We start from the raw sequence: 27,975 nt of genomic DNA on the forward strand, positions 1-27,975 counted from the left end.
CTGTCTGTAGAATGACGAAAAATGGCACAGTGCCTACTGCCCTACTTCTCAAAAATTACAATGATTTATAGTGTAGTGGGTTCCTCGCAAGTCCACTTCTGTTGGTTGCCAAGGAAGCCCATAAGGCTCCCATGATCCATTTCCTCAGGGTCTCAATAAAGTCAATTCTCTCTCTCTCTCGCTCTACGTTTCTCTGGTTAAAGTGTGTTATAAAGCGTGGTGGGACAGTTAAATAACGACCGGGCGTCACACAATATGCATTACGTAACTAGTGGGTCGTTTAAAGCTTCCAACCCATTACAAAGGGCGCAACCATAATTATTCATCGTCATCAACCGCCGCATCAACAAACTGCACATAATCGCTTACATATGGTACCTCGCTTCTCCGCAGAACAACGAAAGTGTCGTGCTGGGTGCTTCCCAACTTCCCAAAAATTACGCTTTGTTGCGTAGTGGGTACGTTGCTAATGTACCTGTATTAGTAGCCACAGGAGAGTTTATAACAGGCTCTAGAAATGCCACTCTTCCAGCTTTCACTGTGACTGTGCTGCGCTTTCCGCGCAGGCCTGGCGTTTTTTTATCACCTGACGGAAACAAATCGTCAGACCCCACATCGTCAGAATTATTTCTGGCTAAAGAAGGCGGGTTTGCGCGCCACACACCATATTATTATTGTTAGTCGTTACGCATATGGCAGGCATGTCAAGTTAGTGATGCCATGACCTATCGGTCGTGTTCGGCATACGTACATTCGTGCCCCTCCGTGCCAATTTTCATGTATATCAAGTGAACAGGACCCAAGTTACGCTAGCAATTTTTTACTTTTGGTACCGCGGTCACGCCGACTGACACATTCGGCTTCGCATGAAATGGCTTGAAGCAGCAGAGCGCGGAAGGCAACTAGTAAAAGAAATCGAATGCACGAAATAAAAGATAGGATATGAAGGGTGCAAACGCGTTAGCATGGGCTAGTTACTACGTGCATATCTGCTATTTCTCCTAGTTATCTCCAGTTTATTCTCTCCTGAAGCAAGTTTACATTCGTCATTCGACACGAAAGTAAATTAAGCGCCTTCTCTTAAGATGAAGTGCACGCAGAATGCGGTCAAACAGCCGCGTAAATGTAGACCATCGCGGTGACAAACCAGTTGAAAGGAAATATAAAAAATTACCATTTCACAATGCCCGAACGCGTTCTCTGTGCGATGAGTCTGTACACTATTATGTTGCAGTGACACAGTATTAAGTATTGCCCAAATTCCCGTAATTTTGGCTAATAGCGGCCGAAAGATCAGGCGCGAAGCAGACGATCGCCGCTTTGACGCGGCTTCCGCCGTGGAGAAAGCCCACGGGTCCGGCACGGCAGTGCCGCGGCGCGGAAGTTCACCGCAAAAGGCCCTCGATCCTCCCGTGTATTCGCGCGGTGCTTTGGACACTCCCCCTATTCTAAGTCACTCAGAACGGCTTACTAGGACTCAGATTCGCCAAAGTTTACTTCAACCGGACTCACTAGGACTCGGGCTAAATTTTTTCTCAACCGGACTCACTCGGACTCAAACTCACCAAAATATTACTCACTCGGACCCAGACTCAGCCTCACGGCTCTGAGTCTGAGTGTCTCAACTCATGAGTCCGTTAGCATATAAATGATTTTATCGACCATGGAGTCAATGCTCTTTCACACCAATATATCGCATAATTGCTGCTATACTTGGCGCCTTTGGATCTCGTACTTTCAAATATGAGTTATTGGTTGCAATCCAGTAAGGACATTTTTATTGAAAGAGATCACTCACACGAGATATTTTTATCTAAACTTTCTGTGAAAGAGTTTTCAGGGGCAGGTCATATCCCCCCCACGCCTCTGTAACTCACGCCTCTGATCAATAAATATTGAGCTGGCGTATGAACTCTAGGGCTTTGAAGTATGTGTGAGTCGACGGGAGTATAAGCACGAGCCGACATAAAGCTGATAGTAATGCTGAAGTGGTGTAGATAGAACGGCTCACTAGGACTCAGATTCACCAGTTTTTCTCAACCGAACTCACTCGGACTCAAACTCAGCAAAATATTACTCACTCGGACTCAGCCTCACGGCTCTGAGTCTGAGTGAGTCTACTCATGAGTCCGTTAGCGTATAAATGATTTTATCGACCATGGAGTCAATGCTCTTTCACACCAATATATATCGCATAATCGCTGCTCTACTTGGCGCCTTTTGATCTCATACCTTCAGATATGAGTTGTCAGTGGCTGCAATCCAGTAAGGACATTTTTATTTAAAGAGATGACTCACACGAGTTATTTTTATCTAGAACTTCCTGTGAAAGAGTTTTCAGGGGCAGGTCATATCCCCCGCACGCCTCTGTAACTCACGCTTCTAATCAATAAATATTGAGCTGGCGTATGAACTCTAGGGCTTTGAAGTATGTGTGAGTCGACGGGAGTATAAGCGTGAGCCGACATAAAGCTGATAGTAATGCTGAAGTGGTGTAGATAAAACGGCTCACTAGGACTCAGATTCACCAAAATTTTCCTCAACCGGACTCACTAGGACTCAGGTTAAAATTTTTCTCAACTAGACTCACTCGGACTCAAACTCCCCAAAATATTACTCACTCGACTCCAGGCTCAATGTGAGTGAGTGAGTCGACTCATGAGTGAGTTTGCCGACCTATGCCTAGCTGTCATTTTGTTTTTATTTTTATTTGTATACATATTAAAGTCATGCTTTTATATAAAATTAAAAGAAACGAGCATGGATTCCCAGCTCATGCAATTGCATATATTGTTCTACTGAGTCTTCTCCGAATGCATTCAAGCGGAAGTTGCGATTTCAGTAGTCTGACATAGCTGAAGGGTATTGAGCACAGGCCTACACACACTACAAAATAAACAGGCATTAATAAAAAAAGTTGAACTGCACTATAGCTAACTCTCAAGCAATTCAAGTATATGGCGTTTGAAAGATAACTCTCAAGGGGGGACAATGCAAAGGGTGCGGGGGGTCCAACCTCCCCCCCCCCCGTGTTTCACGCCAGTGTACATGGTTCATGGCAGTATGTATACCGTATCCAGAAAATTCCTTTGGGAGTTTCAACCATACTTTATGTATGTACGCCCGTGCGTTAGTATATGTGCCTGTACATATACACACATGCAAAATTTAAAAAATCCGGGGCGGCGGGGGGGAGGCAATCCTTCCCCCCCGCCGCCCCGGATTTTTTAAATTTTGCAGGGGGGAAGGATTGCCCCCCCCCCGCCTCCGTCTACATTAGTGGGTGGTAACATGCGGCAGAAACGTGAAGCGAAAGTTGTAATAGTTTTATATGCGCCTGCCAGCTGTGTTTGCGTCCGTCCGATCGTTGTGTATCATGCATGGACAGCGCTTACACACACGCGCGCGCCAACAATTGTCTGGGGACGCATAGCGTACAGTACATACGGGCCGCGTGTACGCGTATCCATGGAACATAAAGCACGCCGTCCCGTGCTCGTTGCGTGCGAGACACCGGCGGTGACCGCGTCTCCTCTTCGTGGGCAGTATTTACGTTTCGCGCTCCCCGAGGTCATGTGATCCATTAGAAGCGTGACGCAAAGTACGTGTATACGTACGTGACACCTTTTTGTCCAAGCCTCCGAGGCATGAGTTGTGTGCCGCAGAGAAATCATACGCATTATGCGTAGGCAGAAGCAAAAAAGACAGGAGACGAAGTGACAGTATGTTTTCCTGATCTTTACACATACCTCCTGCATTATCGCACATCGATGTACTCTTTAAATGAGCCCGCCGTGATAGTTCAGTGGCGATGGCGTTGCACAGCCGGGTTCGATCCAGTATGCCGATAGAACCCGGCTAGATATAAATTGAAATAAAGCAAATGATGGCCTCTCGCCAAGTTTACTTGACAAGCATAAACGTCGGCCTTGCTCCCCCCCCCCCCCCCTATCAGAGCGATGAAACACGGGTTTGCACACTCTAACACAAAATCCTGCGGACGTCCATGTTGACAAGGGTATCTGAGCTGCCTTGGTTTTCTCATCGGCAAACAAGGCGGCATCATCAGCGAGCGATCGTTACTGACGGTTCCACGACGACCTGGCAGACACTGGAATAAGATGTCACGTTCCATCAACAAAGCTTGATCGAGAAATTATCTTGTCTCGTACACACAAAGTCGTTCGTGGACTCTGCGCGTTATAACGGAAACTACAGATTCTGAATGGCGGCAATTGTAGTAAAAAAACAACCGTCCTGCGAAGCACATTCAAATGTACTGCGCGCTTGACAAGCCGGAATGACAACAGCAATTGTAGGATGAATACACTCTACTGAGAAAAAAAAGAAGGTTTGTGCCTTCGAGTCGTCTTAGGCAAATGCATAAAGGTCCATGCAACGTTTGCTAAGGCACTTCGCTCGAGACCTCCAAACTTTTATAAAACACGCTGTCGGTTCTCGTCACTCATTGGCTGATACGAACTGCAGGCTTCATTTCGCTACTCGCGCGCGGTGAAGCGTAGTATGGCTAATGTCGGTGCTCGCCGGCGTTTCAAATCGCGCGCGCAAACCGCGTGATAGTTTCGTTTTCGAAACGACGCTCCCGCCACCAACATCCCGCGCAGTATCTACCAGATTTCGCGGAGGAGGGGCTCGCTCTCCGCGTCGTCTGCCGGCATTTTCACTCGAGCGAATCCGGAATGAGATGGCTATGCTACACGCTGCACCTATTATTAACGTTCGAGGTTTCATACTAAAACCCGCCGGCAGTAACTCGCGATTCGGCAGCGCGCCGAACGCGAAGGAGATCGTTTATTCCGAAAGCGCGGCGTCCGGCCCGGTGAACAAAAAGAAAGAAACGCGCGCAACAAAAACAAGCGAGAGCGAACGAAACCCGCGCGCACGGCGACAGGCCCTCACAAAAAGAAAAGACAGACGGCGCGGGAGGAGCGGAGGGGGATGGCTGGCTAGCCGAGAAAATGGCGAACAGCTGTTCCCGCATGGGGCATTTGCTACGGTTGTGTTGGCTTCTCTACTCCGTTCGCCTGGGCGTTCCGCTAGGTGAGTGTATACTGTACACGTAAGTGCGTTTACGTCACCGTTTAAACAGCTCGCGTGTGACAGGGATCGGCAGTCCGTGCGGATGCTGTTTTTCGAGGAAGGAGAGGCGCGCGCGATCGCATCCTTCCTGGCTCCCGTCATTTTTTGTTTCTTTTTACCTTTTCTCTCGTTCATTTATACGAATGCAGCTGTGCGGGTTCGCGCGGGAAGCTGCTCGTAGTTTGGGCACTGATCGTCTCGGTGTTGGAGACGTTCCGCTCAATCGGGAGTTGATTCGACGCACTGGGCGAGTTTCAAATAGCGATGTCCCAATGCGCGTTTCAGCGCGCTGGCTTGCTGATGAGAGCACTTGTGCAACGGCTTTCGTTGGAACAAAAAAAAATAATACACGAAACTTCTGGCGGCGTGCACGTCTGCATGCAGCGTCGATAGTTGCGGCTTGTTTTGCAGGCCTGCTGTTTCGATCGTAGTTTAGCGTGCGCGCGCGCGCGCCTTCGATATAGAACGGGTTGATATTTGTTACTGTACGCGCGGTATGCTATCGGTAGGCTTCTAGAAGTGATGAACAGACTTCCCATTATGATCATCGTATTTTAAGCTGATTATGTGCGACACTTGCTGGTGGAATCAAACATTTTCGTATTAAACCATGTTATTACAGCCCAGGGGTTTTTAAGAATCCCTGGCAAAAGAGTTCCGATATCCAACTATTCAGCCTTTCCTTGAGTTAATTTTTCTCTGATGGTCATGTAAAAAAGGCTAGCACCTCGTCCGAGGCTTTCAAGGGAAAAAAAAGTCAAAATAATGGCATGCATCTCACGTAATGCAAGGTCATCAGTAGACGTCTTCTAGCTTGTCCATGCTATGGTTAAGTCCCCTAGCTTTCTGTTCTAAGCCGGATCTTAGCCTTAGACATATGCAAGCTGGCTAATAGCTCAGCTAATGCTCCTTCCACTTACTGCTGTTAGATGTCTTGGAAAGCTATGCGTAGACATCGACTGCCCGAGCGAGTTCTGGCTCATTATCGAAAATTTATGCGCAATGTAGGACACGGAGAAGAAAGGGGAAGAGCACCAGCGCTTACAATCAACTAAAAGCTTTGTTTTGTCACAAAACAAAACACACCCAACCAGGACACGTGTACCCGTCACACATGTGCAGCGTTCCTAATGAAGTGCTAACACTGGCCAATACCACACACCACATCTTTTAGCTAGCCCCTTTCCTTAAGAAGCGACACGTCCTTTCCAAAAATGTTTAAAGACTAGTGACTGATACAGTTGGATACTCTTATCAAAGAAGTGTCCCTGCTCAAGGTTTGAATTACATGGCTGTCCAAATATTAGTTGGTGGGATATGAAAACACCACATCTAACTGCCAGATGCAGAGCTCTTTTTCATCTCTTCAAGCTTTCACCCTTCCCCAAACTTTTGCCTTAGAGACTGCATTACGTGTCCTGAATGCCATTGCAAATGTAGTGCTTAGCTTGTCCAGTAGAAGCCAAAACACTTAAGTATTAATATGCAAAATGCAGTTTTACTACTTTCATCTTATGCACAAATGAAGGGCATGAATAAAAAGCGAAATGAACTGAAACGGACTTTGTTTAGCAGTGTTAAATATGTCAAAAGGTGGAGTTTGTGTGGATTATAGAGGCACAAAATTACATCAGGGGTGGGACAGCTCAGATAGCTTATGGAGATGTTTTTTGGAGCAGAAAAAATTGCGTTTTGGTGCAGCAAAACTGTTTTGGAGCAGCTGGTCAAAAGAAAAGGAAGTCATCCTTTTTATTTAAGGAATATCACAGAACCAAAGTGCTGTCAAGAAACAACTAGGGCAAATGTTCGACGTCAGAATTTTTCATATTGTAAAATTGCAAGTTAAAAAAACATTAACAAGGAGTGGAACTGAGGGGTGCAGGATGTCGCCAATTTTGATATCAGACATTGCATGAAATTTTTATTATAACTTGATTGCTTTCCGTTTTCTGCACTTTGTCAAATCCTGCAATTTGCAGAACAGCCTCCTTCGGGGCAGAGTTTCCTTTAGAAAGGAGCACGTGGCCGCTCTTCAATTATCATTCTGCTTAATACCAGAGCTAATGAGTTCATCTGCACTAGAGGGCAATGGTCCGTGCGTAACCATGACAACAACTCATCCAGGCCAATTCGCAATGTTTCTGGCGTCACCGGTGCGGCCTATCTGCATGGAGTCGGCAGCTACCAGGCAAACCGAGAACCGCGCGGACTATATAGCGCTATAAAAGCCAGCGTGTCTTAGTCCAATGTTAGTTCTACTTTTTCTGGTTCCAGTGTCCCACGGAACGTTACATTCAATATCGCAGATGAAGCAGAATCATAGTTGTTTTCACCACTAAGATTCTGCTAAAACGGGACAGAAAACAAATTTGCGGTTGTCCATTCCTGTGTTTTAACGCAACTTGGCGCAGGAAGTCGGAAATGTAGCACTTTGGCGCAGCTGTGCCACTCCTGTTCATGGGCGTCGACAGGGGGGTGCAAAAGGGGCACTTGCCCCCCTCAAGCCACACCAGCACTTGCCCCCCACCCAAGCTACACCAGTACTCTCCCCCTCCCCCAGCCGCTATGCAACATGGCTTTGCACCCCCCCAAGACAAAATCCTGCCGACGCCCATGCCTGTTACATGAAAATAGTGGACACAATTATACATCTCTTTTTGCTTTTTTAACTGCCAGACTCTTTCAGCTGTCCGGAAGTTATATGTGTCAATACAATTAGGGAGTACATCTATAAAACTACACACACCACTGAAAACAGTTAAACATAAGCTACAGTAAACAAAACTGTGTAGAACGAAAACTTCTTAAACTGCATGTTCTGGTTGAAGTACTACTGAAAATGAATCTGAAGAGCATAGCTCGCTTTTATCCGCTGATTTCAAGTACTGTTATTACTATTACAAAGTTGGCATTTCAGATGCACATTGGGTTGAATCCAACCCATACACATAGAGGCAGGCGGTTGGACTGCTCGAATATCTCTGCCATGAATTACCGTTTAAACGCTGAAGGTAGAGTCAGCCAGACGGTGTCTTACAATCATCGAAAATCATGGGCATCACATCAGGCTGCATCATTTCCGCTTGCAACCTTCTACTGTGGCTACTGAAAAATCACACGAGCTATATGCTCAATTTGCAGTACTCATCTGTAACTGTGCCAAGCATAGTTGGACTATTTTGTGGGAGGATAGCTCACAAGAGACGAAAGGCAGCAGGTTCCCAAAGGCCCTTGTCGCCAGATGACTAGTGTCACACCTAGCGTGCCTCAAGCGACACGCAGCACAACAGCTCTTTTAAATTGTGCTGTGAAACGAAAATACGTTAACTTGAAGCTCTAAATTCAGAAAAAATACACTTGAGCCGTACGACTACCAACGGCACAGTGTGGCATGATCACCCAACGCTGTCCGATGTGACATCACACATACCCCAGCCATCACATTCAGTATTAATGTGGGATGTTCAAAATGTGATTAATTTAATAATTATTTAAAATATAATTACATGCTTTCCTCATCATTACTTGCGCTTTATGAGCAATAATGGGGCTGCACTACCATCCCAGACTATTTGTTTTGATTTCCAATGTTAAGTGCAGCTGCCTTACTGTGGTAACTCCTTTAGAAAATAGTGCCTGTTAGTATAAAAATTCGAGACATAATTTTCTTACGAAATATAGCTTCGTAAAACAAGAACCCCATTTCTGAAGTTGTAGATACAGATATCATGCACTCTATAGGTTGCATGATGAGGAAGGAAGGAACAGGAGAGAAAGGCAGGGATGTTAACTGGTCTAGAAAAAGGTTTTCCATTATGCTATGTGCGAAGCTTACTTTTTTAGCTGCAGACTGTGCTCTCAAGTAGTTCTTCAACCACGCTGCCATGGCTTAGTTGTCATTACATGGGAGGTTCCATTTGTGAATGCTGAGTCGGTTGTAATGGCTTCTGAAAGATACAAAAAGAGTCAATCGGACAATGTAAGTAGCACTTTCAATAGCGATAAGCAGAAACAAATAGTTTTTCTGATCACCTTATACAGTCAAGTTCTGAGTGGACCTCAATCATTTATGGCCATCTATATGGTCAACAAGAAACGTGCTTACAGTGTTAAGTAGCAGAAAAAAAACACTAAAAGCTGTGGTGAAAATATTTTTAAAAAAACACGCACTTTTGTTAACTTTGTTCGATATACAACTGATAATTTTATACTTTCGTTTTTACTTTCGCTCAAATGGACGTGTTTTCAGAAAGCATGCCTTGTCTTTTTGGAATGAATATTTACCAACCAGCTCAGCTCTCTGTTATTCTATGCTTTACATGAACTTACACATGTATGCTGACTCGGTTGACTCATTTTACGGTCAACGAATGTTGGCGTATCCAGTGGCCGAAAAAAAATATATACAGTGAAACCTCGGTGATAAGAATCTCACGAGACCACCAAAAATATTCGTATCATCCGAAATTCGTATGACCAGAAAGCATGGAAAATTAGCATGCGACAAAAGAAAGCTGACGTACATTTTCATTTATTGTTTTTCAGGGCCGTATCAACGTCAGGAAGAACCCTTAATGATTGTCAGTTAAATGTTTAGATGTCGACAATCATACAAGCACTCGTAAATATAAGACTCGTACGCACGTATTTAATTATTGAACCAGGTGTGTTGTGACCTGCGACAGCAGTAGCCCCTTCCAAATTTTAGTACGCCTTTTTCCATGACACTGCAGTACTGCAGTGAAAGTAGCAAAAGAACTGCTTTGCCGCGATGGATCAAGGCCACAAAGTTACAGAACCACGGTCCTGTGTTATGATCAGTGCTGGGCAGTATCGAAGATACATGTATCTTAGATACTATCTTAGATACACTTTGGGTATCTTGTATCTGTATCGCGATACGTCCCGCAAAACGAGTATCTGTATCTCCGATACATTCAATAATGTATCTAGTATCTTAAGCTACACGATACTTCTATAGAAACACCCCCGAGCGAAACAATAAACGTCGGCTGAACTCCGCTTCTCCAGCTGATACTGCTACCACTAAGCCTCCAGAATAAATTTAGGTGACAGTGACATTCTTGTATTTTTCCGCCAGAGTGCTTCAGCGAGCACATGCTATTAGGTGTACGCGTCCCCTTCGGTGGAGAAGAGTCACGTGGTGGCACTCGGGCCATCTCGACAAAAACTAGCGCGCGAAAGTCACGCGCATCCGACCTTTTGTTTTCTCGATGTTTACTTTCTTTGTAGTTGTGTCAGTGTTATTACATTTGTTCGTAGCCACGGTACTGTGTTGCGTACTCCAATGCGTGCGGCGTCTTCCGCTAAAATTCTGATGTGCCGTTATCGTCATCGAAGTTTTTCTCTCGTTGTGCTCGTTTGCAGTCTCAGGAATGCAAGAATGGGGTTGCTTTGCGTCCCGCTGCTGTCACACATCAGCTATTAGTGATGTATCATGGATGTAAGCTTCACTTACATACGACGAGATTCGCTTACATACAAATGAGGTAACAACCATCGCAACCCCGTTGCCGATGCTAGATGCAGTAGAACGAGACGAGCATTTACGAAACAGAAGATATCTTTGTAATTCCTACTGAATCATTCAAGAAGTTCTTTTAATGATAATTTGACCGTTAGTACAGTGCTCTCTTTGCTGTCCTCCGTTTGCATTACCTGGGCTTCTGTACAGTTTTTGCCCGCCTGTTTACTGTAATATGTCTTTTGTAACCTGTTCCTAAATTCCTTCCCTGCTTTATTTTTTTTTTAATTGCTACTATTCCCATATATAGATTCCATGTGAGTTTACCGTTATGTAAAGGCGATGATGAGGACAAAAGTAGAGTAATCTGAGCGTGCCTAGAGTATACCGTAACGAAAATTCTGCTTATGATTTAGTTAAATAGCGAAATTGAGTTTGCATTATAATGAATGAAATTATTTTTTAAAAATTTAAAAAAGATGTTAGGACGGGGATTTAAGAAACATAATAATAAGCACTCCGTTTTTCTCATGAGCGTCCCCACGAGCCGTTTCATGCTATTTTCTATAGGCACTGAGTTTTCTCTTGGCTCACCTTAAGATCTAAGTTGACGATTCATCATGCTCTATTGTCATAATTTTTAGGGGTGCCGCCTGTATCGTGTTTATACAGGGTTCTTCACGTAACTGGAACCAAATATTTACAAAGAAGTGGTTAACCTCAACTGAATAAAACCAACGACATGGTTTATCGTCACGTAGTAAACCATGTCGTATTTTTATATATCGCTTAATTTATTAATTCACTAAGATGAATTATGCCACATGTATAATATTCACTTTAGGGCCAAGTTCGTTTCGTTACTTTGTAGAGGGCACTCCAAAACGACCGAGCCAACTTTTTGTGGAAACGTACAGGGGGGATGGAAAGAAACGCAAACAGTGCGGCATCTACATTCTCCACTGTTTCGCATTTCTTTTCAAGCTATTGTAGCCTGGATGGTAATAATAGCCAATAGTCTTCCATTATACAATCAAGAAACATTCTAGCATCTTTTTATCGTCACCAAGGTCGCAGCGAGAGGAAAACAGCGCGCAACACTCTTCAAATTTCCTTCCATCCCCACTGTACATGCTACGTACTGACTTTTTCAGGCATTTAAAGAAAGCCGGAGAAATATTACCACGTTACTGCCTTTGTGCGCTACCGTACTGCAGCGCTCTCAAACGTGCATAGAGCGCAACGACCGGCAAGTGGACCGCGCCAAAATGACAAAATGAGCGGTCGCTCATCGGCTCCACAGTGCGTCCGCATTTCTGACTGCCGTACACGGCAAGTAAACGCCATCGTCTGTGAGAAGCGATAGGCTCAAGGTTCGCGCGCCGGTTGTTTCGGTGGAAGCACGTTTGAGAGCGCTGCCGTACGGTAGCGCATGAGCGCAGTCACGGTTTGATTTCATTCGCTACGCAGCATGTACGACGCCAAAAAAGATTTATCGGTCGTTTTTAAATGCGCTCTATTACGTGACGAAGCGCACTTGGCCCTAAAGGGAATATTTAAAATGTTGCATAATTGCACTTAGTTAATTAACGAATTCAGCGCTATACAAAAACACTACAACAAGCGCCACATGACGGTAGACTATATGCCGTCGGTTTCATTCAGTCGCGGTTAACCACTTCTTTTTTTAAATATTTGGTTCTTCTTACAGGAAACGTGTATACTTATTCAATGATTGTTTAATACTGAACCACCCTGCTATTTCGCTTATATTCGTTTTCCTTGTTTAGGCCACCGTATTTTTTCGTTTTTTTACTTTTAGAAATCAACAGGTAGCAGAGCTAGAACGGGTAATAGTGTGAATAGCAGCGATATCTTGCGGCGCTTTGTGTCGGTATACTATACATCTCAGACGTTTCTGGGTGGCACAAGTCCGCTCTGAGAAGAAATGGTACAAGATTGCACGTTAGTGAATATGTTGCTAACAAACGCTTTACGCCAGCTACGAAAACGCGTTGCAGTTTTACGCCCTGAGTTAATTTTGAGCGCTGACTCTGTAGTTATCATCTTCAAACGATTTGGTTAGTAACAGCTTTATTGATAGTCCTGCAGAGCTTTCGCCGACCGGGCCTTAGGTCTCCCACGTAGGGACCACCGCCTCGCGTGCCTGCTACATCCCAAAGTTGGTCGCCGATGCTGGGGCTGCGCAAGGCAGCGGCCCACCGCGGCGGAAGGATTCCGGAGTTAGCACCTTGAGGGTTTTTGTAAAAGTCCCAGAGCATGTGAGTTAATGTGGCGACCTCAGTGTGGCAGACCGTCCATATATTTCCGGGTATGTGTTCGGGTAGTATCTCTTACATTGCGCGGGGTTGGGGTACGTGCGCGTCAGCAGTTGTGTGAGGGCCGCCGCCTGCGTCCTGTTCAGCAAACGATGCATGACAAGAAATATCGGTACCAGCGTTGCTGCTCTACAACTGTCGGGTGATGCGGTATTGCGAAAACGGTAATACGCTTATGGACAAGGTAAGACTGCAGAGCGGCAATCGCGACATCGTGCGGAAGGTTCGTAATGGTGCTCTTGCAAATACATGGCAACCCGCTAGCTGATCGCCAAGTAGAGCAGCGACACCCATCAATTACAAAAGTGTCAAGCAAAAACCACTGAGAGCGCAGTGTATAAAGAGCTGCCATTTTAAACAGCCAAAGAAGTCTGAATAAGTTGTTTCGGAATGAAACGAGTATACTTTCAGCAAGAGGGATAGAGCTTTCGAGATACAAACAGGCATTTCAATAAAATTATACAGAGTTGGTCGCATTAAGAAATTTTCCAGTAAACACTTTTGTAAATAGGTCCTTGCTGCTTCACTATATCGATCTATATTGGTAAATTTGCAAATGTATCGAAGTATCTTAAGATACAATTGGGAAGTATCGTATCGGATACAATTATTGCGCTAGTATCTTGTATCTGTATCTCAAATACTTCTTGCCAGAGTATCTTGTATCGTATCGCGATACAATTTCAAGGTATCTTTGCCCAGCCCTGGTTATGATTTTGTTATCGCGGAGGTGTTGGGGATGTTTTTTGGGAGATTTATGGCCGTGCCCGCACAAGTGCGACCTCAACGGTCGCGCATGTTGACGTTGTGAGGCCTGACTCCTTCACCAAGAGCGTCCTCGCCCTCCTTCGGTCCTCGTCCACCTTTCATATGATGTCTGATGTACGAGGCAGACACATGTAAACACAGTACAACGAGAGCAGCCCGCGTCGACGCGTTAGAGAAAAAAAGCATGGCGCTAATGTCATCTGTAATCTAAACGTGAAGGCTGAAGGAGGCACATAAAAGCCTCAACGATTCGCGCACACAATCTAGGAGGCCGTGACGCGACTCTGAAGGTTTATTCTGACCGTAAGAAAACTTTTTTGTTACACCGTCATTCCGACGATTTCTCGGTGCGGCGTGCATGCCCACGCTTGCATTCCCGCGCTGACACGTACTTGGCGCGTCTTCCGCGACAGCGCGGCCAGCACCTCTTCGTACCTGGGCGGTAGCGTACGTTCGTATCAAATGTCGCTGGGTGAAAATCGGTTCACAACAACCGTACTCCACTACATTGCAGGCCAATGGGCCTTGTCCGGGACCAACGAAATATTCGTATCACCCCGAAATTCGTATGAGCTGTGATCGTATCACCGAGATTTCACTGTATAGGGTCGCTAATCGTCACCACTCACATCTCAGCGGGAACTGACGGCGTGCATTCACACAGGTCAAGCTCTCTGCCGTTGCCGTATCCAATTAAGAAATTCCAACGAAGCCAGCAGTCCTAAATTGACACACGTGTATCAACATGAAACGAATTACTGCGCCGGTTATACCCAGACACTCGCCATGAAAACAGCAGAAACTTAGCGGCGAAAACGAAACTTCGGCACAGCAGCCTTGCTGTGCATTAACTGTATGACAAAGCTTTCGAGTAAAAGCAAAACTTGCAACCACGAAACAACAACAAAACACTTACGAAAGCTGAAGTGTCCTCCATCCTGCGTTGCAGCAAAAGCTGTCAGCAAGCACAATAAAACTTGGTTCACGGAACACGTGCGAGGACGGCAGGCATGTTTATAAGCCTTGAAGAGCCCGCGTTCCCGCGTCGCCCGCATCCCGCATTACGCGTTACTCGCAGAGTTATTTCATACAACGTTGGTGGCGCTAGTAAACAGACCTGTCTCTAATAAAAATGTGTGTAAACATAATACATTTCTGCATTAAAATTAAATACTTTATCGTAGTAAAATATTTTAAATAGGTATATTTCTTATTTGTTTTTAAATATTTTACATAATACCGTTGGGTTAAAATTTTTCAATGTTGTTGCATCGCTATCGCGGCCGCCTTGGCGCCATTTTCGAATTCACAAACTCGTTCATTTCAAAGCATCCAGTTGGAGAAGCTTAGTTCATTCGTCGCCGTCACGATGTATTCAAGAATTAGAATTGTGTTTTTTGCCGTGCGTGGCAATTTACAAAAATAGCTAATATATTCGCACACACACACGCGCGCGCGCGAATGTGTGTGTGTGTGTGTGTGTGTGTGTGTGTGTGTGTGTGTGTGTGTGTGTGTGTGTGTGTGTGTGTGTGTGTGTGTGTGTGTGTGTGTGTGTGTGTGTGTGTGTGTGTGTAAATATATTAAGCTATTTTTGAAAAGTGCCACCCTGCCTTCGCCGATAATGTGTGTTTGCTATTGCCATTCACCGAAACCTTTGCATTACAAACCACTCTTATGTGCCCTTTGTAGCTTCACATGCTGCAGTGTATATAGTGTCTCTTCAATTAAGTTACGGCAAAAACATTGAATTCTGTGTTCACCTGTGCTTAGGTTACGAGTTGAAATGGTTGAGGCAGTTCTTTTCTATTTCAGACTCATCTAATATTAATGTAAAAAACACGTCGGACACCAACAAACACAAAGAACACAGCACTATTGAGTAGGGGTGCAGCCAGAAATTTTTTCCATGGGGGGCATTCAACCACACTTTATGTATGTTTGTGCATGCATTTGTATGTGTGCGTGTACATATACACATGCAAAATTTAAATTTTTGAGGAGAACCTCCCCCCCCCCCCCTGGCTATATTAGAAATATTAGAAAGGAATGCTAGAAGAAAGTAGGCACCTACTTTCCTCTTTTCTTACTAAAGTACTTATAATGTTTCATTACTTCATTGCTTATTGCAGTGTACACTCCTTCCGATGCCTACCAAGAGAGCCTTCTTCGGCCGTATCGGACGTTCAGTGACGTGGCCATCTTCCACTTCACAGTGCCTGCTCAAACGTCACGGGCGGCATGGCAGTTTGTGGCCTTCATGGACGATAAGCACTGCCCGTCACAACCAGTTTACATGTCAGTGCCGTTTTCATTATCGTCAAAAGCTTATATCACTTCTTTCACGTGACGATTTGTGTCTCTCCCTAAGAGCATCACTTACTGTCGTTAATGGTGCATGCATCAAACAGACCTATCCCCTGCCTCCGAATTGCCTAAACTTGTGGCTCTATGTTATCAACTGCTGCTTTGCACAGTCAACAGCAAGAGTTTACGGACTGCGCGAACACATGGCCAACAGCCCCTTTACGACATTTCCACTTTGTCAGCGGCGATCAACAGCAGCGCTACGCCCAAGACACATCCCTTCCTTGACCTGTCTATTTAGTCACTGGGCGAAAATATTTGCTATCTTTCTCTGCTTAACGTGACATACTCTTCGGCACCCATGGCCATGTGCTTCTGTTTCTTGAGCAGTATATCAGAGTAACTGATATACTGGTCGCAACTCCTTGCACAATCTGATATCTACCCAATGGAACGCCGCTCGAAGCACACAATGATTGCTGTGACACTGCTATCTAAGTAGAAGTGTGACAGCCTTATTGCAGATAACCGCTTTGCAGAAAAACAACAAACCAATATTGGATTGCATGGCAGTAGAAAATCGATATGCCAACGAGTAGCAAGATAAACCCGTTTCTGGTATAGCGCTGTGGTCAACGGTAGGTGGCGCATCGCTAAGTGGTGTGGACTAGCAGCTTAGCCTGCACTCGCATGGTCCTAGAACCTTTGCAGTTGATTCTACGTAATGATCAGCTATTCAGTACAAGCTAGCCGTGAACACAGAATGATGCTGCTATTTGTCTTCGTGCTCCGAAACTTGCAGCTCTGAAAATGCCTATATTGAAAGCAGTTTGTCCCCTGTGACTTCATGGAAGTGAGAAAATGGGAGAGGCTGATTTTCTTCGTTGTTACTGACTGCATATATAGCCCTTATTTTTTCAAGAGCTTATATTCTGGAATGATTACTTTAATGGACAAGCAATTTGGACAGCATATGGAGTGTTGAAAAAGAAAGCACACCTTCTTAGCACAAGCACCTTCATATAAAATAAAATAACAGACGATAACGATCAACAGTCAAATGAATGATTGCTACAGAGTGTCAAGCTTCAGTGCATGTTTTTTTGCCTTTTATAACGAGCTAGAGCATTCACAGCAAAGAGAGCTACTAAGTTTACCTATGTAAGGTCAGGTCTCTATGTTACCTTGTAAGCACTACTTCAGAACTATCTAACTAATTCTGAGTTGTCAGGTTAGCTGAAGCTGACTGTTCTTGCTTCGCTCAACAGCTACCTCAGGCATGGCAGCTATCCTGTCGTCGCAGCAGACAACAGCTCTTTTCCCGCCCACACGCACCTTCCGAGCCAGTCTCTGTATCACCTCAAGACGGAGACCAAGTTTCAGCCCACAGAGATGCCGGAATTCCACGTGCTCAACCCGCTGCCTGGCAGCTGGTTCGTCATTGCCTTCCTGCAGGAGTCGAGCAGGCAGATTAAGCAGCAGGTAATCTGACCTTCATCTTATCACCAGACGTTTTTGGATTTTAAACGTGATCTTTTAGAAGTGTGTCTTGTTGGGTTATACAGTAGACACTTAATAATTTGAACTCGAGGGAACCTCAGGATTTTGTTTGAATAATGAGAAGTTTTAATTACCAGAAGTTCTCATAAATATGACTCAGAGCAGCATACCAACTAGCGTTGTGATGTTTATTGTTTCTCAGTGCCACAGCAGCATCACAGACAGATTTACATGATTGCCAGTAAAGTATTTAGACGTGAGCGATCATACTGGTACTCTTTATTGTACAAAGCGTGCACATGTCTGTAATTACGATATGTGTTCCATCCCAGCACAGTTAGTAGCCCCTTTCCATCCTTATGACACTTTCCCGCATGACACCAGTGTTCTGCGGCGAAACGACATTAGGAAGCGTTCAGCATGTGATATATCAAGGCCAGACCGTTTTAGATGCGAAGCAGCTCCTTGACTAGCCTGTGTAACGCTGTCCCTCCGTCCGCACAAACGCGAGGCAACGCGCTTCCCTCGGCACAGGTGTTGGAGCGGTGCCAAGTAGGTCACGCCGCAACTGGGCGTTGACGTCACGCTCCCCTCTCACGCTTCCCTCGCAGGTGCGCGCGTACGTCACTCTCTCCCTCACCCGCCGGAGCGCCCGCAGCTGCCGGCTCCAACGCCCGCTCGCCTCCCGTGTCTGCATTTCAAACAAACGTTTACACCAGTAAACACTACACCGAGTTTCGCTTCAAACGAATCTTCCAGCGCTCACCGCAGCACCCGCGTTAGCGCCGTTCAACCCGTGACGCCACCCGTGCCCAACGCTGCTGCTTCGCATCCCATCAGGGTTCCCTTCGGGGAGATGGTCCAATTTTTATTTGTTTTTTTTTTCTAGTTTGGCCGTCTTGTAGACAGTCAGTAGGGTTTACTTACGAAAGTTAGTAACATAAAAACGCGAATGTTCAGCTAGAAGCAACAAAGACAGTAGATATTTCTAGGCATAGACAAGCGCAGTGATCGAAGTGACACTTTGCTTTATGGAGCAGATTCTGGAGCAGAAAAAATGGTGCTTCGGAGCAGCCATAAGTACTTTCAGAACAGAAAAAATGTTAGTTTGAAGCAGCTAGTGGTGTTTTTGGAGCAGATGCCAAAATATTCCAAACGACTTCTGGAGTGTAACGCATCATTAAGCATCTCATAAATATTAATTATTAAACATATTGCAAATACAATAATCACTGCAAATTGCCACAAACAAATAATTAAGCAGATGGATGGTCACTGAACACTGAGTAGGATGAGCTAGATATATTTAAAATACCAATACTTCTGGCAGAAATAATGCAAAAGCAATAAAGCTGAGCACCAAATTATAAAAGTCGCCGCAATCACACGTAATTATCGCCAAAGCAGCAGTTTATAATCGGTGCAAGATCAAAACAATGTTATTTTCATATTTTACCAAAATAGCCAGTATTGGAAATTAAAAAAAAACAGCTAAATGAGCTATACACTTAACATGCCAGTTCTTGCAGCATAAATGAGGCCAGAGCTGGTGAAGTGGTAAATGTAATCAGTCACACATCAAAGTCGTCACAGCAGAAGTGGGTAATCAGTATGATATCGAACTAATCTCACAAACATTGCACCAATATAGTCTGCTTGTCAGGTACAAATATACAGCCAAATCAGATATATATAGTGCCAGTACTTGTGGCATTGTCAGTATGCTAGTATGCAGCTAGTGTACAAGATACATACTAGCATATTAGGATGATAGTATACAGCTTGCTTTTGGTTTTTTTTAGGCTCGCTGGATGGTCACACGGTTAAAGATCATTGTTTTCAGATTTCCAACGTCATTTCAGAGCAGTTACTAACAAATATTACACTTTGGAGCATCACGGAGCAGCATTTCTCTTTTGGAGCAATTGGAGCAGCACTTCCATCACTGGAAGCGAAATGTTTGAATTAACTGTATCGTGCAGTGGGGCGGTTTGAATTAAGCGGCCTTAAAATACATGAAAAACATAGTGGGCCAACCAAAAATTTAAGATTTGTTTGAATTAACCGAAAGTCTGAATTATCAGAGTTTGAATTATCGAGCATCTTCTAGTAGTTAAAAACTGAGCTCCTTGCTGTGCAAGATTCTATGCTTGCTAAATACTATTAGGTACAGTAAAGTGAATAAGTCGTCATTATTGTTCAATAAATTTCAGGGAATCCATCGTAGCTGCCAGTACAGCCTTGGCAGTATGGCGGCTTGGACGCATCACCATGAGGTCATATTGCTCAACGTTGGCATGCACCTCAACGTTACGTCACCACCTCAGCTGACTGTATTTAAGTGAGTGGGGGCTGTGTGCATTAAAGGAAGTACCCAAAACATAGCCATTTCCTGGAAACATTTGTACCCATTTCTTTGAAATGGCACGAAAGAATAACAAAAATGCACAGAATGATGCACGTGCACAAACACCTCTCTAGCGCTTAATTGCGCTTGTGTCATTCCGTGGAGCCATTTCAAAGAAACAGATCAATTGTCAGTTCACAGTTGTCAATTATCAGTTATTCTTAACTCAGTGGTTAGTTGTCAGTTCTACTAAAGCTTTTGTACCTTGCAAGGCTTCTGAGAATTGCTACAGTGTGCACTGATTTTTTCCATTCAGCTTTATGCACTGAATTTTCATTCTTTCCTTTTTTTTTTTTAACAGTGTAAAACCATGTTAGCTGCAATGTCAATGCTATTGTGGCTCGTCTGTCATAGCTGTTACAAGGCAGACAATTTTCATCAAAAGGCCTTGCTTTCAATTCTAGAGTTAACATAAATTCTACAGTTATACAACAACATGATCCTAGAGTGCTTTATAAAACTAACTAATTAGTGCAACATCAATAGTTACTGTGTTGGCACTTAATCAGTCACGTGATGATGTCCACTGCTGCTGGAATACATGGTCAGTTAAAGCTGTTATTTCATCTCAGTAACCCGAGACCACTGTAGCAAATAGTGTATGCCATGTCATAGCATAAAATACTCCACAGGCTGCAGCAGTTTTGTATAAACACTGCAAAAAAAAAAAAATGTTGAACTTTTAAAAGGAACAACGATTGGGCATGTGGCTACAAATTAGTTCCCAATAATAGTACAAACACATATAGAATTTTTTTTTAATTATTATATGTCATTCATGCGTTTCATCAGCTTTTATACAAATACACACATGCACACATGAAAACACAAAGTAGAAGTGTCTGTCTACGTGTTCCACTTTGTCCAAGTATTTTTTCAAAGCATAGAAGTTGAGAATAGCAAAATGCTCCAATAATAATAATAATAATAATAATAATAATAATAATATCGGGGGTTTAACATCCTAAAACCACGATACAATTAGGAGAGACGCCGTAGTGGAGTGCTCCGGAAATTTCAACCACCTGGGGTTCTTTAACATGCACCTAAGTCTAAGTACACGGGCCTCAAACATTTTCACCTCCATCAAAAATGCAGCCGCCGCGGCCGGGATTTGAACCCGCCAAAATGCTCCAAGTAGCTTCACCACTTGTCCTGGAAGTGGTGTCAAGACTGTTCAGAAAAATAGACACTGCATCTTTTGATTCTAGGATGAAAGTTTAGGCTGCATCAAACTTTTTACTGATGCTGCGCTTTAAAATCATTTGTGATTCGAACTAGAGCTGTGGACGAACGAAATCTCAGCAAGCAAAAATCGAGATCTATCAGAACAAGACTGCCGCAATTGTAACTGGGACTCGGAAACCTCAGTTAATCCTTTTTTTCTTTCTCACGCAGAGTCTACGTTCCCGATGGCGCGTGGCAGCTGCTAGTGAGGATATCGGCCTGCGTCAATGTCTCTTCAAATCTTTCCTCAATCAAAAGCGAGGCTGTTCAGCCTTGCATCCGAAAGTTCGGGCTGCGTGCAAGGGCCCTCCCATACGCGGAAGATGTCAACGTCACTGGAAGTGACTTCTACAGCATTGTTCCGCAGCCAGAGATGGAAGCGTATTACTACATCGCCGTTGCGGCAGACATGCACGTTGGCTACTCTATCGTTGCGGACATCAAGGGTACGTGTACAAGAATGTTGTCAGATTTCATCTCGCCTTACTAGGAAGTATCTTCATTATTCTTCCTGGTATCCACAGCATATGTACACGCTTGTAGAGTGACCGAGACGTCCACCGACAATTAATGTTGCTCACTTGAGGCTGAAGGAACACTGCACCCCCTTTTGCTTCCACGTTTTAGTTTGCACGTCTTCCAAGATCCCTTCCACGAGACAACTGTGCTGCCACTCGTATCAATGGAGTTATTGACAAAAATGTGTCTACTATCGCGACTTCTCATGTGACATCACATTTATATCTTCTCTTTCAAATTGAAACAAGTTTCGAGGACAGAACATGCACGTAAATGCTCGTTCATTTATTGTTTTTTATGATACTTCCTTGCCAGTCCCTTTCTATTTGCGCTGCTTCTTGGCTTCCCTCTCAGAAATTTATATTGTAATTTATAAACAAATGAGGTAGCTCATTAATAAAGGTATTTCTTAAAGGTACATTTTTATCAATTGAAAATGTATAGCTCGTGTGTTCATTTCCTCTATGACAACATTGTTCATTCATAAAGCAAATTACCCCAAAAATATTTGTTCTAATTTTGGTACTGAGTTGTCATCAAAAGCTGTCCTACTATTGTCTCGCTGTTGGTGTTGATGGCTCCATCAGGAAGCATGTGCACTTCTAGCGCTGTTTGTGCATATCCGCAGTGCTCTGTTTTCTGCCTTGAATTTGACAATTCCCATTGATCAATTTGGCACCGTTTTAATGCCCTTCTGTTTGATCTCCTAAAGGGTGCTGACGCTATCAAAATGTGACGTCTTGCAGACTGTCCCACTCCGTGGCACTTTTCAAACCGCAAGTCCAGCCGGCAGCCACGCCACCTGACCACCGGTTTCAACGAATCAGATGCCAGCAACGAGACCGCGTCCAATCAGACAGCTTCGACCCTGTCTGCCGTCAGCCAGCTGCACGAAGACCACCAGAAGGTGGCGTCGGGTCCCAGCGGTGCCACCGTGACCACAACACCAACGGAGTTTCAGGCACACACCGCCCACTTTGTGAAGGAGATTCTGGGAGAGCAGGGTATACTGGCCGCCATGCAAGGATGCCTTCCAATGATACCCCTGACGAGGATCAAGCATGCGCAAGACTTTTTGGACTCCTTCTTGGTGCAGGTACGGGCAAAAATGTTTTGCGGTGGAGCTGTTACAGTCGAGGTTTGCCGTGTGTCGTACATAGAAAATTATCGCCATCATGAACTGGCACGCACTGAATCCTGTCCCCTCTATCCGAAGGCGAGCGCCGTAACCACTAGGCTATCCAGGCACGCTAGCAGAGCTTAGCATAGCCTTGTGTAGTATAGTATAGCAAGGGGGTGGGAAAGGGAAATAAGGGTGAGGAGGAGAGATGTGGGGAGGAGGAAAATGAGAAGGGGAGAACGACAAAGCGTGAAAGAGACAGAAAGAAGGGGAACAAAGAGATAAAGATGCAAGGCGAGAGAACGACTACAGAGAGAGAGAGAGAGTAAGAAAGAAAGAAAAATAGAGAGAGGGAATAAAGAGAGAAAAAGATAGAAAGACAGTGAGAGAAAGAGAGTGAAAAAAAAAACAGACAAAAAATAGAAAGAAAGAGAGCCAGCACAGTCATCAGTGTTGTGGAGTTGCCACTCCGTAATCGGAATGACTCCGGAATCATTCCAGATTTTCGCAACCCTAAAATGGAATGGGAATGAAATGGGGGCAACGCTTGAAGGAATGGAATGGGAATGGTATTAAGCGCCTTTTGCACGGAATGGAATGGGAATGGAATTACGTCTTTTTCCGAAAATAGAGAATGTTTTCGTCTACGCGCTGTTTTTCAAACTTCAGATATTAGTAAGTAAGAGCCTCTAATTTAACAATAAAGCAGTATTTTCAAAATGGCTTGGCTGATTACAAGCACCGTACATTTATAAGCAATGCGCCTACCATAATTCTGTCCTTACATAGACTGTGCAATTGTTCCGAAGTTTGTCTCTATTCTTCGCGTAACCTCGGCTCTGTTCCGTTGGTATACGTCGTGTGGAACTATGGCAGCGGTATAATTGGGAGGAAGGGGCGCCGAGCGACAAACCTGCGCCCTCCCTGAAGGTGCCTATCAAAGTGCCTTTCCTAGATTGAGGAATTACAGGAATGGAATTGAACTGCCCGGCCATTCCCGGAGTGGGAATGGGCTAAGTTTTTTCATTCTGAGGAATTGAAAGGAATGAAATTGTGGTAAGTTCTAATTCCCCGGAATAGAATTGGAATGGAATAAAGGCACCCATTCCGCAACACTGATAGTCATGTATAGTATAGTATATCAAGGGGTGGGAGAGAGAGAGATGAGAGGGTAAAAGCCTAGCCAAGCCAGGACCAGCTAGGTGCCTACCAGCTCAGCTGTGACCCAGCCTTGCACGACTTAGTGCAAGCTGCGCTAATAATTTTTTAAAGGAAAGCTAGCATCTGTGAGTTACAGATTTCGGTGGTGGTGGCATAATTAGCGAGAATTTCAACGCCGGCGAGTGTACAGAAGTGCGGGTGTACACAAATAGGCCCTTAAATGTATGCCGGTCACATTTGTATTTGTATGTGCTGTTTTTCAATAACAGATGTGGAAGTGAGATTGTGAGAAAGATTGTGGAAGTGTCTGCGGTCAGCCACTTCTGATATGGAAATCTAGTCTTTTATCGAGGTCACTTATAATTTCATCTTGCCTTTCATTGTTGCATTTTATTGTTTCGCACATAATCGTCATTGTTGCCTGCAGCAACTGAAGTGTTGGGCTGCTAAGCACGTGAGTGAAGGTCTAATTCCCAGCATGGAGGAAGGAAAAAGTTAGGAGGCAGCATTTCATAATTCGATAGAAAAAAAAAAAGTTCACCGACGATTACGATACTGCCTAATGCGAATTCTTTCGAAGGTTCCGCAGCAGCACCTTCGGTGGCCGCTGCGGAACCTGTCATCTCGGCACTGTCGTTTCCTCCTCCTTGCGCTGTCCTCGCTATTGCCGACTTTCGTCCTCCGCTGCACTCTGCGTTCTCTCTCTTTCATTGTCATTTGCTTTATCTGTTACGCCGACGCCACTCAATGCAGGAACGTGCGTGTAAGAGCTGCGCTCTAACTTGTTTATTATGGGCAAACTTGCACCCAGGAAACTAGATGCAAAATCTAAGTGTCCGCTAGAGCGTTCCACACACAAAGTGTCCTTTTGACCAATGCATATCTTCTTCTTCTCCCAAGCATTGCAGGTCAACCCACTCTCTCGTGCCGGTGCATGAGAGGTATGCGTTGCGCTGTAACATGAAGCGCGAGCAGGCACGAGACACTGCAAACGATAACACAGCGGCTCGCTGGCTCTCATGGTAGAAAACTCCTTGGGGCAGTCCCTCTTTCGTCCTCAGTTATGCCGACAACGGCGACACTGCTCAATGCAGGAACAGGCGTCGAGCTGTGCTCTAAAAAATTTTAGGTCCGGCACGCACACGCCAAGCTTCGCTTGCCCCCATTTTCGCTTGCCCCCACCACCTCCTCCCACCTCGCGCTGACACGAGACGAGCGGGGAGAGTTGGCGCATGCGCAGTATGGGTGCGGACGCCGCAGAACGGAGGCTGCCCCAAGCATAAGATGCTTTCACATCTAAAATCTGTTGTGGCTTACCCAATATTCTGTACTTGTGTGTACTGCAAGCCCACACACAAGTACAGAATATTGTCCTCCTGCCCTCTTTTGTAATATCATGCTGGCATTTGGATTTATTTTCTAGGGACCTGAGTGGTTTTCATCGTGGCTGGGCCTCACCGATGCATTCCCAGTCGTGGTTGGCCTCCAGCTGGAGCCATTCGTGGACATTGGGGGCACGCTACAGACAAAAATACATCTAGACAGTATGGTTAAGGTAATGCAGCCTCTCTTGAACTGTCATTCATTAGTCCAGCTACTACAAACCAGATTCACTTACTCTCTCTAAAAACCACATTTAAAGGGGCCCTGCAACACTTTTTTCAGCATGGTCAGAAATGCTGCCGATCAGTGGTCGAGGCTCCTGAGAACACACGAGCGAAACATTATAGCGCAGCACACGGCCTGAAATATACAATTAACTCTCAAAGTCAGCTAGAAATCGTTCCCTCTTCTTTCTGCAAATGATGCCATATACCCAAGCTTCACGACCACTGGCTGATTTGAGCATCGTGAGCTGCACAGTTACCGCGGCTGCCGTGGAAGGCTGCCACGTGCCCGCGCGTGAGCTCGTGATCACACTGGAAGTAAGCCGCACATTGAAAGAAAAAAAATGAAAAAGTGTTCAAGTTCATGACACGTGCATGATGTAACTTCTTTCCTTCATGCCATCCGTACCTGCTTAGCTTCCAGCACGCTCGTTGGGACGAGAGAAGAGAGAAAGCAATTACAGCATGCGACAAATCTCTGTAACTCCGCTCGTACTTGACGAATTCTAAAAATTTTTGCGGCGGCGGTCGATTCGCGAGGCAATAAACTCTTGTAATGAAGCCATTTGATGGTTACTTGGAAAAGTGTTGCAGAGCCCCTTTAACTGTTTGGTGTATTTCTGATCACTATCTTGTTTGGGTCTTTCATGACCATTGGTGTTCTTGTGGACGTACATTTCTGTTTTTTCCAGTCTGCTCGTTTTGTAGCCCATTCCTGCTTGGACAGACATTACGGCTGCAGTATCGTGGAAATAAGCATTGAATAAGAGTGCAAGCACACCTTGTTCGTGAGCAGTGCATATTGCAGAAGGGTACACATGTGGGCTAAAATTCTAAAATTGATATCCAAAATTGATATAAAGGGTGAACTTGCACTAATATCAGTTTAGATTACGAGATCTCATTTCTGGACGACACTTGACTTGGGGTGAACCTTTGCTCTTGTGTTTCCCTCACCTCTTCGATTTTTGTGGTATATATATTTCTTCTGTGAATATAAATCCAAGTTTCAGTCTGCGCATGCTTGTATCCGCTCTTCTAGGTGTTGTTTGTTCGCACTTCCAAGTTTTTTTACAATGAGCTGTGTATGTTGCCTTATTGGCTATGGGAAGTTTTGCCACGCGCTTATATCACTCGTTTTTTCTCATCCTTCCAGAATTTGACATCCCAAGTGGTCATCGTGAACATCTGCATACATCACGGTAGCCCGCCACCATACGTGTCGGGACGCATTCAGTGCCCCCAGGGTCTCTCGCTGACTGTCTCCACCAACGACAGTTTGGTGGCCATCAAATACTTCCCTTTCCCAGAGCCTGGCACTTGGTTCCTGTCATTCACGGCAGGCTGCTTTAATGGTTCAAGGTTAGTGGGCTTGATCAGCTTCAACGCTGTCCTTGATTTCAAAAACAGCGATCACAATAGCATTTGTACGTGTAGTTAACTTAAAGCATGCACATCTCTGTCAAGGCTCTTTGTCAAGCACTTGTGTCGTGGGGTAACCGATCAGTGACTTCGTCTGAAGTTATGCACGCGGTGTTTGTAAATTCTACGGTTGAGGCAATGTGATCTTCCTTGCATTGCGCAGTGTACCAATAATGATGGCACTTTGATAAACATTTATCCTTGCAGGAACTCTGTACTCCATTTCATAATTGCAACATATTCAAAAGCAGCTCATGAGCTACAATAGCAACTCGTTCGGCATTCTTTATATTTAGTGATCTAGCGTGAAAGAATTGTATGAAACAGTAAAATGCAAATTCTCTTAGCATTTTGGTGGCGATCTCTCTCTCAGGCTGGCCTACAGCCCGTTTTGCTGTGTGTAGAGTTCCTTGATAACTGAACTCCACAGAACATATATGTCCCAGCCCAACGTGTTTTGAACTTATGAAAGACTAAGCAGTGCAAGGAGAAAGAACACAAGAAAAAATGCAAAAAAAAAGCAAATACAGCACAGTATAAATTAAATCAGACATTGCCGGCAGCACTGTTCTGCATGTTTTAGTCCCTTTATTGCACTGTACTATAGTCGGGTACAACTTTAGAAAAAAGCGGCATTTGCACCTCAAAGGCGGATGCACACGCGCTTCCACCAATGGGCGCGCGCTCTAGACTGACGTCACGAGCCGGACGGCCGGAGCCTCCGCTCAAGGAGAAGAAGCGGGACTATTTCTTTAACGCGGAGGCAATCGGCTGCCGCGCTTCGGTCATATGGGTGGGGTCTCTCCTTTTTTCTAAAGTTGTACCCGACTATAGTAACAACCAACAAACTGTAAACGTGCAAGCTATAGCTCTGAATACGTAGAGTCATTTGTCTGTCTCAGCCTTTTGTCTTTTGTTGGACCCGTATCAGGTTAGACTTCATAAAAAGATGTGGAGAAGAGAAGTGGAGCTGAAAGGGTGTGTGTACAGTTCTCACGGATTGAAACGAAACAATT

At 44.7% G+C, this 27,975-nt stretch overlaps 1 protein-coding gene and 1 long non-coding RNA gene across 2 annotated transcripts in view; one reads left to right on the top strand and one right to left on the bottom strand.

Moving 5' to 3' along the window:
- LOC119404798 (uncharacterized) overlaps positions 1-14,721 on the bottom strand; it is a 55,609-nt gene extending 40,888 nt beyond the window's left edge. Inside the window, exons 1-2 of the long non-coding RNA XR_005186370.2 lie at positions 14,609-14,721; positions 8,936-9,047 (exon numbers count right to left, since the gene is read on the bottom strand). This is a non-coding gene — a long non-coding RNA (uncharacterized LOC119404798). The remainder of the gene's footprint in view (positions 1-8,935; positions 9,048-14,608) is intronic.
- The window catches only part of LOC119404793 (post-GPI attachment to proteins factor 6), a 34,231-nt gene continuing 11,181 nt past the window's right edge, over positions 4,926-27,975 (top strand). The window contains exons 1-8 of the mRNA XM_037671462.2: positions 4,926-5,061; positions 15,822-15,987; positions 17,265-17,478; positions 19,710-19,837; positions 21,302-21,576; positions 22,396-22,745; positions 25,354-25,485; positions 26,694-26,899. Coding sequence (XP_037527390.1) covers positions 4,980-5,061; positions 15,822-15,987; positions 17,265-17,478; positions 19,710-19,837; positions 21,302-21,576; positions 22,396-22,745; positions 25,354-25,485; positions 26,694-26,899 — 1,553 coding nt within the window. The 5' untranslated portion in view covers positions 4,926-4,979. The remainder of the gene's footprint in view (positions 5,062-15,821; positions 15,988-17,264; positions 17,479-19,709; positions 19,838-21,301; positions 21,577-22,395; positions 22,746-25,353; positions 25,486-26,693; positions 26,900-27,975) is intronic.

Source organism: Rhipicephalus sanguineus, chromosome 9 (genome assembly GCF_013339695.2).
Source record: "Rhipicephalus sanguineus isolate Rsan-2018 chromosome 9, BIME_Rsan_1.4, whole genome shotgun sequence".
Classification (NCBI taxonomy): domain Eukaryota; kingdom Metazoa; phylum Arthropoda; class Arachnida; order Ixodida; family Ixodidae; genus Rhipicephalus; species Rhipicephalus sanguineus.